Source organism: Sugiyamaella lignohabitans, chromosome C (assembly GCF_001640025.1).
Source record: "Sugiyamaella lignohabitans strain CBS 10342 chromosome C, complete sequence".
NCBI lineage: Eukaryota > Fungi > Ascomycota > Dipodascomycetes > Dipodascales > Trichomonascaceae > Sugiyamaella > Sugiyamaella lignohabitans.
The window spans coordinates 2161658-2181295 of NC_031671.1; the positions used below are offsets into that span (position 1 = coordinate 2161658).

The 19638-nt window shown below is 44.5% G+C and overlaps 7 protein-coding genes across 7 annotated transcripts; 4 read left to right on the top strand and 3 right to left on the bottom strand.

Moving 5' to 3' along the window:
* Positions 1-5792: 5792 nt before the first annotated feature.
* Positions 5793-6848, top strand: AWJ20_4384 (uncharacterized protein; the record flags this gene model as incomplete). Its single annotated transcript, XM_018881448.1, has 1 exon — positions 5793-6848. One exon carries the CDS (start codon positions 5793-5795, stop codon positions 6846-6848), a length of 1056 nt encoding a protein of 351 aa, XP_018734041.1.
* A 152-nt stretch (positions 6849-7000) lies between these two features.
* On the bottom strand, positions 7001-8002 carry AWJ20_4385 (uncharacterized protein; the record flags this gene model as incomplete). The annotated part of the gene is made up of 1 exon (XM_018881449.1): positions 7001-8002. One exon carries the CDS (start codon positions 8000-8002, stop codon positions 7001-7003), a length of 1002 nt encoding a protein of 333 aa, XP_018734042.1.
* Positions 8003-8721: 719 nt separating this feature from the next.
* On the top strand, positions 8722-9012 carry AWJ20_4386 (uncharacterized protein; the record flags this gene model as incomplete). The annotated part of the gene is made up of 1 exon (XM_018881450.1): positions 8722-9012. The coding sequence occupies one exon, from the start codon at positions 8722-8724 to the stop codon at positions 9010-9012; it is 291 nt and encodes a 96-aa protein (XP_018734043.1).
* A 1692-nt stretch (positions 9013-10704) lies between these two features.
* Positions 10705-11424, top strand: NAT2 (Nat2p; the record flags this gene model as incomplete). The annotated part of the gene is made up of 1 exon (XM_018881451.1): positions 10705-11424. The coding sequence occupies one exon, from the start codon at positions 10705-10707 to the stop codon at positions 11422-11424; it is 720 nt and encodes a 239-aa protein (XP_018734044.1).
* A 3121-nt stretch (positions 11425-14545) lies between these two features.
* GTR1 (Rag GTPase GTR1) lies at positions 14546-15283 on the bottom strand (the record flags this gene model as incomplete). Its single annotated transcript, XM_018881452.1, has 1 exon — positions 14546-15283. The coding sequence occupies one exon, from the start codon at positions 15281-15283 to the stop codon at positions 14546-14548; it is 738 nt and encodes a 245-aa protein (XP_018734045.1).
* Positions 15284-16643: 1360 nt separating this feature from the next.
* Positions 16644-17888, top strand: ERG9 (bifunctional farnesyl-diphosphate farnesyltransferase/squalene synthase; the record flags this gene model as incomplete). The annotated part of the gene is made up of 1 exon (XM_018881453.1): positions 16644-17888. One exon carries the CDS (start codon positions 16644-16646, stop codon positions 17886-17888), a length of 1245 nt encoding a protein of 414 aa, XP_018734046.1.
* A 206-nt stretch (positions 17889-18094) lies between these two features.
* AWJ20_4390 (uncharacterized protein) lies at positions 18095-18991 on the bottom strand (the record flags this gene model as incomplete). Its single annotated transcript, XM_018881455.1, has 1 exon — positions 18095-18991. One exon carries the CDS (start codon positions 18989-18991, stop codon positions 18095-18097), a length of 897 nt encoding a protein of 298 aa, XP_018734047.1.
* Positions 18992-19638: the final 647 nt, after the last annotated feature.

The window sequence follows — 19638 nt, forward strand, 5'->3', positions numbered from 1 at the left end:
AGGCGAAATCAATATCATTATAACCGAACGTATGGATGACTACATTCCTATCATCGATTTTATGGAAAGATTGGCAAGTGAGCTCAATCGTGAAGATATCTCAGTGGAAGAAGAGGTCAAGGTTCGTCGAGATCTACAGCTTTTGTATAAGACGGTCAAAGAGAACTACCAACAAATACATGAACTGGGCGTATTCCACGACTATGGCAGAAAAGATGGTATTATGGTTCGTGCTGCTAATGATGTCGTACTCGCGAATTTCCAGTATAGTTTTACAAAAGTTAGTAAAGATGTTGACTTTTCAGTTGACTGGAAAAAGTTGAAAGTGCTGTTTAAGAAATTTGAGAATCGCCCGAAGGAAAAGTCTCGGAAAAGGAGAAGAAGATATTTTTATTAAAGAGTGTTGGATTATTATTATTATTATTATCAGTTTTCAGAATCAGTATATTGGTGGGTCATTAATTTCTGAGGAATGGCCAGGAACGTGAATTGAGCTGTTAAATGGATCTGATCTAGTTAGATACATAGGAAGCCTCTGGCGGTCTGCGGCTTTGCCCCAGACCCCGTGGTCCCTCGCGGTTCGCCAGAGTGGGATGAAGGTTAAGTTCTAACCCCATCGTATGCATATATTTCAGATCTGTAGTGTGGATTAATATCAAGGGGAGATTGTTTGTCACGTGATGGAGGTCTCAATATTCAGGGCTGTAATGCGTAATGCAGGTAGGTACTTCGTGAGTATTTCTTAGGAACATTAGAAGGATAAGTTCGATGGATTGTTTCTTACGAAATATCATCCTAAGTTCAAACATCAGAGGTTCGCCGAGAATCATTAAAGGTGGAATTGCCAATAATTCTAAAAACCAATTTTTCACATATTTTCCGTTATAAAACCGATCAATCCATTCAGCTGTACACTCCCACAGACAAATTGTTTCCAATGATACCGGAGTCATGACATTTCCACGTCGCTCAAGCGTCTCTTCATACTTTATCACGTACAATATGGATCATCCTGCATATTCTCCATATCATCAAGATCCTGTGATATCATAATTGAAATAACAGGCTATTATTTTTCTACTTAGATGATACGCACACATCGGCTCTTCAAGTTCAGCAAATGTGTGTTGATGGAAACTTCGAAAGGTCGTCCACTTTATATGACATGAAAACCCATTCTCCCAGAGTAGTCTGGATTGTTTGACTAGTCTCGTATCCAATATGGATAGCTGACATAGTATTCAACGGGCGTTGGCTGTGTCTTTCGCAATAATTGCTAACAGGCTGAACGAAGTCCGCCTTTTTACACTCCACAACCAAGGCAATCCTGCCCTTGCTGAAGTAATCATCAGCCTTATGTTCACTAGTAGTGGGTGTCGGGCCCAGTGCTTTGTTAATGTCTGCATCTTGCCTTTTAATATGGATTAGCCTGGGAATTATTTCCCAGTTGACTGGGTGTATCTTCGACATTGTTGGGGAGTTATGTAAGAGACAGTCACTAAACTGTCTTTTCCTTCGAATTATGTCCTTGTAAAACTCCACTATGGTTGAGAGTCTTCCCTCATTTCTCTGACAGATTCTTTAGTAGATGTATGACATTGTAAATGGTCTGACGCAGCAGTTAGAGGCACGGTATATTCCACATCAAAGAGCCTCGGGGTCAGTCTTGAATTATCTTTGCACATATTGGAGACATTCTGTGTTTCCACTTTTAGTGTTGTCGGGAGGGACTCGATCGTAAATTTTTTTTTTAATATTTTGGCGTTTCTTTGTTTTCGTCTTGAAGTTTATCGATCAAGATGTTCACCTTTTAGTAACCTTTTGGAGGTTTCATATTTATTATCGAAAGGTGGGTTCATTAGCCCAGTTATTAAGGTTGTCAATATGGCTTGAGCCCATTTCTTCACATCTGCTTGTGAGGGTTTGAAAGAGCAATGTATCATGAGTCACAACCTGGCCCATTTTTTAATGAAACCTGTGGAATTTGACGGATGGCGACTTCTGGCACGTTCTCTTACTTCTTTCAAGTGGAATATAGTGAAAAATCGTCCATTGCTAGTGACAACGATATTTACATTGTATTGGTAAGAGGAATTCACTTTTAGCTAATTTAATTGCTCTCTAGCTATATTATGGATGGGTTGTTACAGGGGGCAGGTGAGAAACGACCTCCACTAGAGTCGTAATCGCTGGTAATACGTTTTCAACTCAGCCTATGGTCTATCGTTCCTTATCAATATTCAAAGTTCGATCATTAGACTTATTAGGAAGGTAGAGGGTGTAGGCAAGACTCAGAAACGAAACAACTTAGAAATTAAAGTTGTTGGACATCATGGTATTTACCTGCCATGTAGGAGTCTCATTTCGAAAGTTATATGCATAACAAACATCTCGCCGTGTACCTAAAAAAGAGCAGTTAGTACTTCAGAATTATAACGCGTTCAACAATCTAGTGACTGACAAAAATCCCTCTCTTCCCCCGGTTACACGCCGATTATTTGATTGTGTTGACGGCGAGTACAAAGATATGCCGATTTTCTGCCATGCGCTATCTACGTGAATGGCAGCTTTACAAAGTGAAAGCTGATGATGACAGTCCTTCGGCTCAATTTGGGCGCATCCAGGCCGGACTCAAGTCTGATCTTCTTACTCTGCAGTTTGGACCTTATCCATCTATGCGATCGACCAAAGAATTCATTGACGGCTCACTTTATCCTCAATTATATAATTGTATTCGCCCTTTAGCGGTATGGGAGGAGGAGCAGGAGAAGGGTAAAAAAAAGGTTATAAGTCAAATCATTGACAGTAACCCAGTTTTACAGCAATTGAGACGTGACTTTCACACTCAGTGGGCTACTGCTAAGCATGTCTATGATGTAAAGTACGCGAGAATGGGAGAGCGATATCTGCTTGAGAGTCGTGCTGCTTCGGACTATCAAAAGTTCATCAATCAGGGTCCATACAAAGACTTTGAGCGACTTCTTATCCAAGAGAGATTGCTACGTAGTGGACAAGACTGGAGGGGTGATCGTTGGTCTTCACATGCAGTCAAAGTCTATCTTCAATTACCTCTAGAAGATGTTATTCACAATTGGCACCGTAATGATCTGGTTCAAATTGAGACGGTCGGTGGCTACGGATATAATGCAAGGGAAGTAAGCAGAGATGAATTTAAGAGCTTCTTTATTGATAGTTTTAATGTCAGATTGGCGGCAGTCAGCAAAGAAATTTACAACTATGATTTTGGGTCGGGCGATCGCGAAAGTGTTCTGAAATACAGAGCCTCCTCAGTTCCGTCAGAGTTCAAGTCTTATGATACAGATGAATTACTCCGAAGTGTATTTCTGACCATCTGCGACTTTGTTTTAAGACCGTTGCTCTTTTCTGAAAATAGTAAATTTAAATTCACTTATTTCGAGTTGTACCGCGTCAGCAAATGTCGGCATCACAACAAAGGGCATGGCTGTGTTTTAGTGACTTTGGATTGGATCGATTCCATTCACGCAGTGAATATGAAGAAATATTCTACTGATGGGATAAACCCGATTGTGGCATTAATTTATTTTCAGTCTAGCTCTGATTTGAATCTATGTTATGGCAGTCCCCATTGGTATTTAGTAATGGATGAGCTTCGGTTCCATCTATTAAAATCCAAGCTTACTCATTACATAGTATCCAGTTTTTATGAAACATTCTTCATTGATATCACTGGCTACAAGGATGGACGGCTGAATTACGATATATTCCGTCTTGATCACGACTCTACGGAACCTGCTGTCAGACGCGCGATAGCTGCTTATTTAGCATATTGGTCAAACGAAGAAGATCCCTTCAAACGGGGTAAGGCCATTGTAATGGAATTTGAGATGGAGCCGAATCCGTATTCAATTCTTCCAGCCGCCAATGCCATGGAGTTTTCCCCGGTTAATATCACTCGTCACACTGAGTTCTTTATACCTGATAAACACGATAAGGAGAGACGACTGCCCCCAATCAACTTAAATATACAAAGGCTGGAGCGGGTTGTTAGACCAAAGCCTGATCAAGGGCGCTTTCAATTCGACGCTGATTGGGATCAGTTGATGATTACAGTTATGAGAAGTTATAAACCTATTATTCAGGAGTTTGCCACAGTGAATGGAACTTTTGCCACGCTTAGATGTTACCCGAAGCGTGTGAAACGTCTTTTCTCTGCCGAAATATTGGCATTTGAGAAACTGACTAGTGTTCAAGGAAGTATTATTCCCCATATTTACGAGGTATTAAAAGAAGGCGAAATCAATATCATTATAACCGAAAGTATGAATGACTACATTCCTATCATCGATTTTATGAAAAGATTGGCAAGTGAGCTCAATCGTGAAGATATCTCAGTGGAAGAAGAGGTCAAGGTTCGTCGAGATCTACAGCTTTTGTATAAAACGGTCAAAGAGAATTACCAACAAATACATGAACTGGGCGTGTTCCACAAATATGGCAGAAAGGATGGTATTATGGTTCGTGCTGCTAATGATGTTGTTCTCGCGAATTTCCAGTATAGTTTTACAGAAGTTAGTAAAGATGTTGACTTTTCAGTTGATTGGAGAAATCTGAAGGTGCTCTTTAAGGAAGTTGATAAACACCTGAAGGGAATTCCTCTAAAGAAGAGGGAAAGATGTTGATGGGTTATGGCTATTATTGTTTTTTAGAATAGGTTTATTATGGTTGGTTATTTATTTCGGTTTTATTACCGGTATTGTTAGTAGTATGTAATAGTTTTCATAGTTGAGCCTAGACTGTGAATGCTGATGTATTCTCGGAGAGAAACGGTATCCACTGAAGCTGTGGGATATCTAGGATCGCACTTTGATCTATTTACTCCAAATGGGGGTCCTGCCTTCGGCGGCTGGGATTCTGCCCTAGACCCCGTCGTTCTCGCTTCGCTGGAGGTGTTAGGTGTGGTGAACCGACCACGCGAGAAATTACTTTTATCCCACGCTCGACTCGAGCGAAGCGAGAGGAGCCACGGGGTCTGGGGCAGAGCCCCAGCCGCCAGAGGCATATCCCTCTGCAGCTGTTAAAGGGGAGCAGATCTGCAATCTTGCTGCTTATCTTATCTTTTGGCGTCAACCCCACCTGATCTCCATTGCAGTCGAAGCAACTTATTTAGTACCTACCAGACGGGAGCAAATAAATCCCCGTCACATTAGTTTCGACGAACTTAGTCAACGTTTTTTTTTCGTGAGACAAACTTGAGAATATATACTATCTCTGCTGTTTAACGATTTTAATAGGACAGTCAAAATGTGCGGAAGATTCTCCATGTCCATTGTAAGTCAATCGTGCTTGTTTGTTTGTGGTAGTTTTCTTCCGTTTGTGTATACTTTTCTGAATTGGTTGTTGAGCCAGTACTAGAGATCACAGCAAAGGGTACTAACAGCACATCAGCGACCCGAGGACTTGCAATCGTACGTGCAGAATCTCAATCTCGCTCTGGACGATATTCGAAATGGTCGCCAGGCCACAATCTCGTAAGTTCTGAATAATTCTGCTGGTATCAATAAGCACTGTTCTTCGGCCCAATTTAATTGTAATGTGGAATACATGAACTGGACGAGCATTGGGCTAGATGCTGAAGCGCTGCTCTCGATGACTAAGACTAACAGCTCAGTCATAACATTGGCCCTACTAAATATGGTGCTATCTACCGAACAGATGTAAACCCCCATGAAGGCGATGCTGATGAAGCGAATACTGAGCACAGGGATGAGGAACGCCGAAACCCAGCAGTTCGACCCCGCATTGTTCAATATATGAAATGGGGATTAGTACCGTCGTATTTCAAAGACGTGGCTCAGGGAGGAAAAATGTTCAATTGTCGAGCAGAAAGCCTTTCAGAGGGTAGAGCGGTATGGTCGGGTCCGAAGAAACATAATCGATGTCTGGTATTCATGGAAGGCTACTACGAATGGCAGAAGGAAGGATCCAAAAACAGCTATCCTCACTATGTGAAGAGAAAGGATGGAAAACTTATGTGTATGGCTGGACTTTGGGATCACAACACCCAAGGAGGGGAAGATCTATATTCATTTACAATTATAACCACTGCTGCACACAAGGACATTGCTTGGTTACATGAAAGGATGCCGGTCATTGTTGATCCAGAAGATAAGTTGCTCGATGAATGGTTGGATCCGCATCTAATCTGGAAACAGAACACACGAGATTTTCAGAATATGATCAAACCCATTCCAAGTTCCGAGCTCGAGATTTATGAGGTATCTACTGAAGTAAACAAAATTGGCCGGGACTCTCCAAAAATGAACCAACCAATTAAGGTGTCTAACAAGCCCGGTCCGGCCAATGCGTTCTTCCAACGGAAAAAGGGAGCTTCTAGTCCTGTAAAGGGAGGTGACAAAAGCGTTAAGCGAGAAGACTCTACACCAACCAAGAAATCAGAGTCAGAGACGGCCAGTGATGACGACAAAGAGGGGTTCAAGAACTACAAGGAAGAACCCGAAAAGGATGATGCCGACGCGGATGTTAAGGCCGAATCCGAGCATGCAAAGCGTTCTGACGAGAAAGCCACCAAAAAAGCAAAATCACAGTCAGAGCTAGATCCAGAGCCAGACAAAGAACCAAGAGAAGGATCAAAAGATGTGAATGGAGAGGATAAGAATGGCCAACAGGAGGAGACGAAAGAAAATGGGCACCATTCGAAGAAAGAGGAGTCTGCAAGACCAGAAAAACACGATACTGAAAAGAACGAGACGTCTCCATCATCCAAGAAGCAGAAGTTGCACGATGGCGCAGCCTCAAAGGTGCCGAGCGAGGCACCGAGTCGTCATACCCGTAGCCACGACAAGTAGCGGTCTCTATGCTGGTCGGTGAATTTTAAATAGGTGTTATTTATAACTTATATGAGTATATGAGACAAATGAGATTTGGTGCTGCCTACGGCGGCTGGGACTCGGCCCCAGACCCCGTGGCTCGCTTCGCTCAAACGAGGGAACAGACGTTTTTACAACTTCTCGTAGCGAGGTTTGCTCTTTGAAAAGGCAGCCATGATGCCATTGACGAAATCCTCACCCAGGCCATGACCGTTAAATTCGGCAATCTGATCGAGTCCGCTTTCAATGCTGTGTTCCTTGGCATAATTGAGAGATCTCTTAGAACCGTAAACAGCTATTGGCGATTTCTCAGCAATATCCTTGGCGAGAGCCAGAGCGCCTTCCAAAGCCTGTTCCTTGGTATCAAAGACCTTTGAGATCAAACCCTGCTCTTTGCCCTCATCAGCAGAGAAATCCCGGCCAGTATACGTCGCTTCTTTCAACCAGCTAGTGTTTCCGACAATACGAGGGAGTCTCTGTAAACTGCCGATATCAGCAGCCATGCCAATAACAACTTCACGAACTGACAGAATGGCATCTCGCGAAGCATATCTGATATCGACTGCAGATATAATATCGATTCCCAGGCCAACACAAGCACCATGGGCCACGGCAATGACAGCTGCATCTGTTAGATCTGGTCCTGGGCCTTTGCCTCCGGCGGCTGGGGCTCCGCCCCAGACCCCGTAGCTCCTGCTTCGCAGGAGATGCTGGGACCGTAGACGTCCCGACTCGAGCGAAGCGAGAGGAGCAGCGGGGTCTGGGGCGGCGCCCCAGCCACCGGAGGCAAAAAGACACCTACGTTTACTCAGTTTGTATGGGGCATGAATGGCGTTCTGGAATTCTTTGATGTGTCGATAAATCTGAATGCCCTTGCGGGAAGTTTCGTCGGTCTCGGAGGGGAATTGGGACGATTTGACGTCCAGGCCAGCACAGAATGCACTGCCGACTCCAGACAGAAGCACTACTCGTACATCAGGGTCGATATCTGCTTTCTGGAAGATGTTGTGGTACTCGAGGTATGAATCTCGGTGAACTGCGTTTCTGACCTTGGGTCGGTTGAACTCGACGTGAAGCACGAATTCAGCGGGTTTGGTCACTCGGTAGTATTTATACGAAGAGTAGTCGGTCATTGTCGGTCTGGAATAAGCTGTTGGTTTCAAGCCAGTCGTGTTTTTTTTGTACTTAGATCCGTCTTCAAGAAATCAATTCAACTTTTCAATGCGATTGATCTCATACTAAATACTATCGCTCGCTTATTGTGGGGTAAGTAAAGTACCGAGGTGGATATGCACTTAACCTGCATTTGGTCCCGATATCACTGTCAGATCCGCGGACTTCTCATCATGCATTTGTGGCAGGCTCTCTGACAGGGGATAAAATGAATTGACATGGCATCCGGCCCTATAAACGGGATACCGATAGTCAATTAGAGATCCTGATCCTCGTCCGAGAATAGTGCAGAAAATCTGCGTATTGCGTGGACTGAAGTAAAGTTAGGGTCCTAGTCGGAGTGATTCAGTTCCAGGGATTTATGCGAACCAAGAACAGAAAATGGCAGGACAATGGACCGGAGTGTAACTAGTCCATATTCCATCAATTTGGAAATTCAGCACCGGTAAACCCAACTGGAAGATGGACGGACTTTGGTCCGCGTTCACGTGATAAGTGATCAAGCGAGCGGATAAACCCATTGCCATGAAAACAGCCGGTGGAAACGAGCCGGGGTCAAAAAGTGCCCCCTATGCAGCAGTTCCCCCGCATTCACCGCACCTGGTGAAGCCATTCACTTATCATATAAAGGTTACCATTGTAGTCAAATGCGACCGTGATAGGCATTGTCAACAAAGCAATGAGCATTGATTACTCTAAGTACTCGGAAGATATCTATAAAGTCAAAGTTGTGGACAACCGGTTCTTGCTGGTGACACTGGATCGGCCGAAACACGCCAACTCCATTCCCACCAAGTACCATGCCAAGCTCGACGCCCTCTGGACACAATTTGAGAACGATCCTCAGCTCCGTGTGGCCATTATTACTGGCAAGGGTAAATTCTTTTGTGCTGGAGCTGACTTGAAAGGTGAGTTTAGGGGGATTGGTGATATGCCTCTGGCGGCTGGGGCTCTGCCCCAGGCTCCGTGAATTCTGCTTCGCAGCAGATGGCTGGGACCATGGTTTTGAACTGTCTCGATTAATGGAGTTCAGGAATAAGTTCCTGGTTCTGGGGAGGAGGGTTTGTTGGTGTTGGGATTTGGTTTCGGTTTTATTTGTTACTGACTGAAGACAGAGTGGTTGGAGACAAAGAAAGCTGGCAATTCTCCGTTAGAGAAGTCTGTTCCTAATGAAAGTCTTATCAAATATGGCGGCTTTTTAGGTCTGTCGAATAGAGAGACTGTCAAGCCTATTATTGCCGCTGTCAATGGGTCGTCTTATGGAGGTGGCACTGAGGCTCTGATTAATTGTGACTTGGCAGTGGCAGTCTCGTCGGCTACGATCTCGCTACCGGAGTCTCGTCGCGGTGTTATTGCACTTGCTGGAGCCCTTCCTCGCATTGGTAGACAGTTAGGTCTCAAACGGGCTGCTGAATTAGCTATCGTGTCCGAACCTATTTCGGCCCATACTGCATATAAATGGGGTCTTTTGAATCGAGTGGTAAGCACTCGGTCTGATCTTTTACCTGCAGCATTTGATTTGGCTCATAAAATAGCTCTGGGCTCTCCTGAAGCTATTTTGGCTTCATTGCGAGGCATTCGACGTGGTTATGGTGATTCTAAGGACACCCTTGCCGAGGCTACTGGTGTTGCTTCGCAAGAAGAGGGTAAACTTGTTCAGGAGTCTGAGAACATCAAAGAGGGACTCGCTGCATTTACAGACAAGCGAGATCCTACATGGCGTCTGTAGGGCTTAGCTTTTATGCCATAAATGATCAATCTATATTCATAGCTAATATCTGTTCTTGATCTCTCCCTGACAATGCCAATACAAGTAATGATCGACATTACCCCTGAATATTCCTCTTACGATTGCGATCGCTAGCTCGCACAAGAAATTCGTAACATACTTCTCGTGTTTGTCCTCCTAATTTCTTATTAGTGTTATCAGATTTATCAGAAATTTGTTGACTGTATTGACAATCGTAATTACAGTCATAATCATATCCATAATAAATTATCATTATCTTGATACAAACAAGCTATATGCTGTTCGATCAACCCCGGCTTCTGTCTACCTCTGTTCTACGAACAGTATTTGTCACTTAAAATAGCTAACTCAGGATTAATAACCATCCATGTTTTCCACGAGGAAAGGATATGATATGTCCTTGGCTACTTGTGCTGCTGCTAACCTGGGACAGATGCTAGCATGCTCGCATTGTTACGTGCTTTTGCTTCTATCATCTGCACAATGTCCAAGCCACAAATTAAACTCACAAAACTAAAAACATTAATCTCAAAACTGACAAATGACTTCCGCCGCTGATATTTTAATATTTTCTGAGTGTCTCACCCGCTTAGGCATCACAGTAATTTCATTAAATTTCAGCTCTCTGATTAGCGCAATGAAGGCACAGGACTCTTCCACCGATAGGATTACTGACCAGTACGTCCGGTGCTTCGGGAATTTTAGAAAAATATCCTAGTCCCATGGCTCCGGTTGGGCAGTGTAGCCTACGGAGATAAGATGGTGGCAACCCTTATGAGCGCCCTGCATCGAAGGTCGGCCGGTCCTTTTTATGCATATTCTGCTGCAATCACTTCACGAATATTTCAGAGATGCCGGCGAGCAATATAGTAAACAAGATAGATAATCCACAGGAGAAACCAAGAAAAAAAAATGCTGCCGGTTTTTAGAACAGCCTTATCTGGAGCTAGTCGTAGACTAGTAATAGAGGCCAGACCTTTGAGTAGATCCGGTTTCAGACTATTGTCGGAGAATTTGTCGGCATCATCTTTGGCTGCGGGTAGAAACGGCCCCGGCAAATCAAGAAGTTTCCATTTCAGCCGAACTTTATCAAATACTCTTAAAAAAGAGGGAAAATCGGTTGTTGAAAAAACTGTCAAGGCTGCTGAAGAAACCGGGCCCAAGAAAAGACCTTCATTGAAGGAGCTCACTAAGAAATATGGATGGGCCGCTGTAGGAGTGTATTTTGGATTGAGTGCTATCGATTTCCCTCTTTGTTTTTTGTTTGTTCATTCTATGGGTAAAGAAAAAGTCCAGGAACTTGAGAAATCAGTCAAGGGTTTCTTTGGATTCAGCACAAAGCCTGATGACCTTTCAATTGTGCCTGACGAGAATGCCGAGGATCTGGGTACCGAAAGTACTGAAGAGGAGAACAACTGGAGTTTGTTGATTACCGAGCTTACTATTGCATATGCCATACATAAGTCTGTGTTTATTTTTGTCCGAGTACCCACAACTGCAGCCATTACTCCTTGGGTGGTCAAGAAATTGAGAAGTTGGGGTTTTAATATTGGAGGCAAGGCTGCTGAGACCACTGCCAGGTTTGGCACTGCTCCTAGCAACAGACAAAAATGGACTTCCTGGTTTTCATGATTTCAAACCAGTCTAGGCACTCGATCGCTCTTTGTAAATAGTGAAACATAATAAATTATAGCGTGAATAAATAAATGATTATATATGCATGTAGACATTCATAAAGTAATTCGCGGTAGCGAGTTGAGATGAAATGATAAAATGGGAAATGAGGATGCAAATAAAATGCTAGTGGTGGGTGTTTTGGTATTATTTCGTTATTGCCTTTGCTACACCGATATGCGATTGGCCGTTTAAGTTTTCATCGACATTATATGACTGCGACAGTTCATTATCGTCTTCTGGAACATTTTGGAATTGTGACGTTGGTCGACTTAACATGTCCTCAGACGTGGGTCTTTGGTTGTAATCTCCCTTGACGTAATGATTTACTACTCCATAATAGCTGCTGTGATTGTTTCGTTGCCTGAGGGACTTGGATCCTTCATCTCCCGTGTCACTATAGTTCTCGCCGTCATCATAGAGATCATTGTCGTTGTGATCAAAGTCCGTGCTGCTATGAATGGTCGTATTAACTCCCTTTCCAGAGCCTATTACCACTGGACTATGATTACTCATATCCGCTTGTAAATCAGACTGAGACAGCTGTTGTAGATTTAGGTCTTCGCTGCTATCTTGGGTTCTGCGGTTGACAAAGCTGTGGTTGGACTCGTTCTGGTCAATAACATGCTCTCTAGCATCTATATAGTCGTCATCTTCATCAATCTCAAGATATGGAGGTAGTCGTGATGGCAGGATCCTGCGGGCTGATCGTGAAATAGGATTGCTAGAACTCGTTTCACCCGCCGGGTTAGCACTGCCAGTATGGACACCGGTATCATATTGACTGTGAAGATCAGCTTCTTCTCCATATTCCTCGTCGGCAACACCACTGTGAGCACCATTGGAATTGCCAGTATTATGGACGGGATATGGTGGCGGAGCTTGGAAAGACTCGGAATCATAGTTCGATGCCCTGTCAGTGGATCCCCATCTTTGGGTCATCTCACGACGAGTTGCTGCCGGTCCTCCACTGTTGGGATTATGTGATTGCATATCCAATCGCAATGCTTCCGACCTCACAGCACTGGACTTTTCCAAATCTCTTGCCCTCCTTTTCTTCACTATATAAAGTCGAGCAATCAACCCTATAATGATAATGCCAATAATTAGGAAAAAAAAGTACAGATATTTCAGACCCGAGGATCCTGAACTAGATGGGATATCCAACGAATACGGGCTCGTTGAGTTAGACCCTGCAGATGTCGATGTACCGTTCTGAGGGGCATGGGTAGAACCAGGTGTCGAACCCACGCTGGATGTACTACTATTCGCCGACGGAGTTGCTACAACAATAACAACGTTTCTTGCAAGAATAGAGAATGATGTTGGTAACAATGCCTCTGGGAGTGACGTAGTCGTACTCATAATCGTACTTTTACTTGTACTCGTACCCGTACTCGTAACAGCAGCTGAAACACGCGAAACTGCCAACAATGCCAGAATATATCTGAATGATGTCTGCAACTGAAATGTAACATGTCCTAAACGTCCGAAAGTCGGTTTCAGGTTCGTTTTCAAACGCTGTGTTCCTAATTTATTTGATAATGTCTGTAACAGTACTGGCAAAGACACATGGTCGGTGTGTATCGCAGCCAGTGGTGGGGTAAGCAAAAGCAGCACTTCAATACCCTTTAAATCGTATATAGTGGGCCAATCATCGCAAACCGGTTCCAAAAGACTGATATCCATATCGGATTCAGTCGTTTTACGACTGATGCTATTATTGTCACTGTATTCAGCCAATTGGCGCATAACGACAAATCCAGTGAAAGCGGGCTGACCAATTAGTCTCTACGGCAGAACGCGAACTCTACTTTCTCCAGTTGTTGTGCTTTTTCTAATACTTGATTCTTACAATAATCATTCCATATTTTACGAATATCCATCCATTTCCGGCCGTTCCGTCGCCCTCACCTCTTCTGTAAATTTTAGCTATGACAGTCGCTTTGAGACAACCCTTCTAAAATACGGTATAAGAATGGCGTACAAACTCCAACAGCTTATAAATAAAAAAAGTAAAACTATCTGTATCCCAAACGTAGCTCTTGGTACTGATAAATGTCCTCAAATCTGACAATCCACACTTTTGAGATGAAATTCGGATATTTCTCCTGAGGTTTTTCTACCAGTTGAGTCGCAAAACTGTACATACAGGCTTCAAAATGAGCCAAATCTGTACCTGCCTACCCGAGTGGTTCCGGTCCTAAAAGTATCCAATCGTATTTTATTATTGTACCAGCTGTTAGTACTTTTGGCGGATGCTAATTATCAGCAGCAGAATCCAAGCCCAAAGCTCATGTACGAGTGCTGTATGGCGTGAGTGTATGTGGGTATATGTGGATGGTAGAGATGTCGCTCATCCTGGATGGATCTAGTTGTCTGGCATGTATGTACATCAGCACGGCTTCAGCTTTGACAGGAAGCCCCACATCTAGAGATTAACCGCATCTAATCACATCTAATCAGTGGCTGCATCTCTCTCTCACCGTCTCATTTTCGTTCTTTCAAGTCCTGCATAATCAAACTGACACTAGCCAGAAATTCGCATCTAATCTACTAAATATAACATATGATTAGTCTGTCCATATCTGGAAACACAGAATTTGTTAGATAGACTGTTAATTACCCTTCGCTCAGATACTAATCAAACTGACGTCAGTCAATAAAATTACCCAATCCACACATACCACCTCATCTAAAACACCCTAGCAGTATCCAGACCACGTGCTATAAGCGTCCCGAACTTATCCTACCAAAAAGTACAAAGCCAACCAACCCACTCCCGTTCCAAATACAGAAACCAGATCTGACATTCCACCTGGGCAGGGGTATGCACAGACACACAGGACGCCAGATAAGGTTATCGTTATCTATCCGATCAGTCGCCGATCATCGATGCCAGGGGCCAGATGCCTCCGGCAGCCGGGGCTCCATCCCAGACCCTGGTTGCTCTTCTGGCTGCGCTCAAGTCGGTTCGTCTACGGTTCCCGGCTATCTCCTTCTTTGCAGGAGCAACCAGGGTCTGGAGCGGAGCCCCAGCCGCCGGAGGCAGCACCCCCAAGGAGAAAAAACAGAGTCATTAATTAGATTCCTCGATGGTCTGGAACCAGGTGCGTGAGGCGCGGATGTTTGCGATGATGGTGTTGCCGTCGATATCGTTTGCTCCAGCCGGGGCTCGACCTGCTGGCGGCATCACCACCATGATGAATGTGTTGGGCGTCAGGGTGTCGATATAGGCCGAGCAGTTGAGTCCATGTAGCGACACCGTTTGGAACTGCGACCGCATTTTGCTGCAGCTTTGTTTGTATGTTTTGATGATGTTGGAGATTTTCTCGAACCGTTTCGGGTCCAGTTTAGGGTCTGTTTTGGACTTGATACTCGACACAAAAGTGCTGGCTTGTCCTCCTGACACGTGTGAGATCACCAGGAACGTGGTCCGTTCAAACAGCACTACTTCTTGTGCCTCGCTGATATCAGCAAAGCTCTCGAGGTGTTTCTGAAATGTCGCCATATTAGGGATCAGAGAACATACAATGCTCGACCACGCTTTATATAGCGATTCATCCCAAATAGAGGTGGCAAACCCGGTCAGTGAGAATTCAAACGGCTTAGCCTGGTCTCGCAACGTCCGCATCGTGGCATTAAACACCTCGTCTCGACGCTCGGCACGCACCAGATCCATTTTATGAAGTAATACAAATACTTTAGCATCAGGCGAAAACTCTCGTAGGTACCTCAAGCATCGAATAAATGTCTCGATATCCTTTGTGACCTCTTTGGACTCGACATCAAACACATGAATCAGCACTTCCACCATCCGGAAGATGTGGTCCTTCTGTGTTGTGAAGTAATTGTCTATAAACACATCTTGTCCACCACAATCCCACAAGTTTAGAGTCATATGCCCCAGAAATCGCAGATGTGAATGTTCTACATCGATGGTAGCTCCTAATCGCCGAGTATCGAACGCTGAATAGTTACTGAAGATAATGCTTCTCATCGACGACTTGCCCGACCCACTGCGGCCCTATTTTCACTCGTTAGCACCTCTGACACCATACGTCTTCATCTTCAATACTCACGATCAGCAACAGCTTTTTCCTCGACGAATTTCCCGCCATTTTACAACACAATCCGTGAAATACGCTTGTCAAACTGACGGTCAGTCTTGTTAATGCAAGATCGGTAATAGGTGGACTGCTAGCGCCGTGCGTTGCTGGTTCGGGGAGATGGCGTGCCTCCGGCGGCTGGGCTCCGCCCAGACCTGGTTGTGCTCGCTTCGCGAGCCCTCGGATCGTGGTGGGGAGGCCTTATAGGACGAGCGAAGCGAGCAACGGGGTCTGGGGCAGCGCCCCAGCCGCCGGAGGCGTCAGGGGGTACCGAGCAGCAGCGACCTCCGGCTGTCAGCGCTCATTTCATCGAGCTTAATTTTAAATTTCGCCGCTAACGGGTTACTGTGGTGGTAGGAGTGCGAGATAATCGGTGTTTTGATGCTCAATTTTGCTCTGATTAGAGCTTGGTCGTGTTTTGATGTGGTTACCCCTGATCTGCATTACATATGCTAGTTATAGTCTGACAGCTCAGGGTCCTATCGGCTCTAGCTGGTTTTGAACGGCCCGGACCGGGGTGAATTCTGTGGAAAATAACGTCAAATTTAGTAGGAGGAGTGGGTGGGGGTTTTTATAGAAGTGTTTATTCTGGGTCAGGGGAGATGGGTCAGGTCAATGTTTCTCAGGGGATAGGAATCACTGCGGCTAGTTACCCGGCCTGAAAAATCCAGAGAATCGTCGTATATGGTCTCACGTGTAGACATAAATATGGGCAGTGAACATCTAGCGGTAGAGGGACTGTATCGAGAGAACATTTTTTTACAATGAGCAAATACCTTGATCTGTTGACACATCCGAGTGAGCTTTCGGCAGCTCTGGAATGGTAAGTAGATTTGCAGGAATATTCATTAATTTTATGTGGCAATTGACTCTCCGATAGTCAGCAGTGACTTTTTGATCTGGTCCAGCTAACTCTGGTACAGGAAGTTTTTACGCACACCATTACACCCTAGAAACATTTCTAAAGAGTCACCTACACTTAGGAGATGTTACGAGCTACTGGATTACACATCACGATCGTTTGCTGCTGTTATCAAGGAGCTTCATCCTGAATTAAGAGATGCTATCATGATCTTTTACGTTATTCTACGTGGATTGGACACTATTGAGGACGACACTGAGTTGGATAATGATATCAAGATTCCTCTTCTCAGATCGTTTAAGAGTGTCCTTGATAAGGACGACTGGACTTTTGATGGAGTTAGCGAGAAAGAACACGACAGAATTGTATTGGTTGAATTCGATACGGTTCTCACTGAATTCCACAAACTCAAGCCCGAGTACCAAAAGATCATTGCTAACATCACTCATAAGATGGGCAATGGTATGGCTGACTATATTTCCAAAGAATCACAGAAGAACTATGAAGGCGTGGAGACTATTGCTGCCTATGACTTGTACTGTCATCATGTCGCCGGTATTGTAGGTGAGGGTCTAACCCAGCTGGCGGTTCTATCGGGATTCGGAGAACCTATTCTGGACAAGAACCCTCAATTGTACAATTCAATGGGTCTCTTTTTACAAAAGACCAATATCATCAGAGATTTCAGAGAGGATCTAGACGACGGCCGTTCATTCTGGCCAAAGGAAGTATGGTCCAAGTATGCTGATTCTCTTGTTGATTTCACCAAACCTGAGAACGAGAAAAAGGCTTTACACTGTGTTAGTGATCTTGCTGTCTTGTCTTTACAACATGTTGAAGATTGTATTGAATACCTTGAGAACATTAATGAGCCCTCTCTGTTCAGTTTCTGCGCCATTCCCCAGGTCATGTCCATTGCTACTCTAGAGCTTGTGTTCAACAACAAAGACATCTTCTACAGAAATATCAAGATCCGACGTGGTCTTGCTGCCAAACTCATTCTAGAAAGTGGAAATATTGCTGGTGTGTATAGGATCTTCAAAGACTACACACGCAAGATCCATCTCCGCAACAGACCCGACGACCCTAACTTCTTGCGCATCGAAATCATCTGCGGCAAAATCGAAAAGTTTATTGACGAACACGATCCTACCTCGGCTCTTAACGTTGCCAAAGCTAGCCGGGCCACCAAACGTAAAAACGAACCTTCCGAATTCGCTATTTTTGTTGCTGCCGCTGCTATCCTGTCGGTGACATGTGGAACCATGGTCCTCATCGCGTATCTCAACGGAGCACGTTTTGATCTCGTTTTTGCAGACGGCTTGAAAATGGTCAACCACCTCCTGTTCAATGGCCCCATGCCAAGCTCTGCACACGAAAACGTCGTGCCTGCTGTCACAGCTACCGTTGCCAGCGTCGTGGAGTCCGTCATCCCCCACTCTGATCTTTAGTATATATAATCTGCGCAATATAAACTCGGCGGTGGACCAGCATCCGACGGCTGGGGCTCTGCTCCCAGACCCCGCTGCTCCTCTTGCTACGCTCGAGTCGGTACGTCGACGTGCCAGTTATCTCCTGCGAAGCAGGAGCAACCAGGGTCTGGGGCGGAGCCCCAGCAGCCGGAGGCAAGTGGCTCGGAGATGCAAGTTCTGGTTTACTATAGTTTGGTGAAGTTGTCACCACCAGTCGGAGGGACTTGGAGCCAGTTGAGACAGTCGTAGTTGCAGGCTCCGTCAATGGCGTGGAATGTGTATGCGTAGCGGGATTTGGATGAGGTGTTTTTGTTGGACCGATGGAGAACAGAGTTGTGGATGAGGACCAGACTGCCTGCAGGACACGTCAGTCGCACGAATTTGTCTCCAGTGGGCTCCTGGTATTCAGGGACGTTTTCCAGACGAAGGAACTCGGTACCAGATCCGTCGGCCTTGCGAACAAATCGTTTGTAGACAGGACATGTTTTGTGTGAGCCGGGAATGTATTCAAGAGCTCCATTTTCAATTGTACAGTCTTCCAGGGCATACCAGAATCCGACAGCGCTCTGGGGTTCGGTGTATAGAAATGTGCCGTCCTGGTGGGTTGGAACTTCACCACCGATCTCCGGCTGTTTACAGATGAGCATGCTTTGAAGGATTTTAGGCTCTTTGAAACCAAGTGTATCGGCAATTGCCTTGTTACGGGCTGTAACAGATACACTGGAGAACACCGGATCAAGTTCGTGTAGCGCATGTCCTACTTTATTGACTGCCGCGGACTTGTCTCTTGTGAGGTTACCTTCTTTATCGAATGCATCTTCCTCAAAAAAGAATCGGATCTTATCAGAAGATCCTAAGAAGTAATCATCACCAACATGTTCAGCAGACTCGTCACCAACATTTTCTCCAGTGGTGAATTTCGTCTTGGGGTGGTTCTCCATTGGAAACTCCTCCAACAGTTTGTGACCTCGACTCAGCAATGCAGAAACTTGTTCTTTAGATAACTCTCCAGGTATCACTAAACATCCATTCTTTTCAAAGAAATCAACCTGATCGGGTGTCAGTCCTTCCGCTAACGACATTGTTATGTTTATGAAATCCGGAAAGATGTCCAGGGAGATAAGAGATAAGAAATAAGAAATAGTCACCCTTGCCCTTATCGGTTATTACAGGTTCTGATCAAGCTAAATAGTCGCGTTGGATTCTCGAACTAGCTCAGATCGATTTAACAACTCGATCCAAGTTCGTCGCCATTCCTCAGAAATTAATGACCCACCAATATAATAATAATAATAATAATAATAATAATAATAATAATAATAAGCCAACACTCTTTAATAAAAACATCTTCTTCTCCTTTTTCGAGACTTTTCCTTCGGGTGGTTCTCAACTGTCTTAAACAGCACTTTCAATTTATTCCAGTCAACTGAAAAGTCAACATCTTTACTAACTTTTGTAAAACTATACTGGAAATTCGTGAGTACAACATCATCAGCAGCACGAACCATAATACCATTTCTTCTGCCATACTTGTGGAATACGCCCAGTTCATGTATTTGTTGGTAGTTCTCTTTGACCGTTTTATACAAAAGCTGTAGATCTCGACGAACCTTGACCTCTTCTTCCACTGAGATACCTTCACGATTGAGCTCAGTTGCCAATCTTTCCATAAAATCGACGATAGGAATGTACTCATTCATACGTTCGGTTACAATAATATTGATTTCGC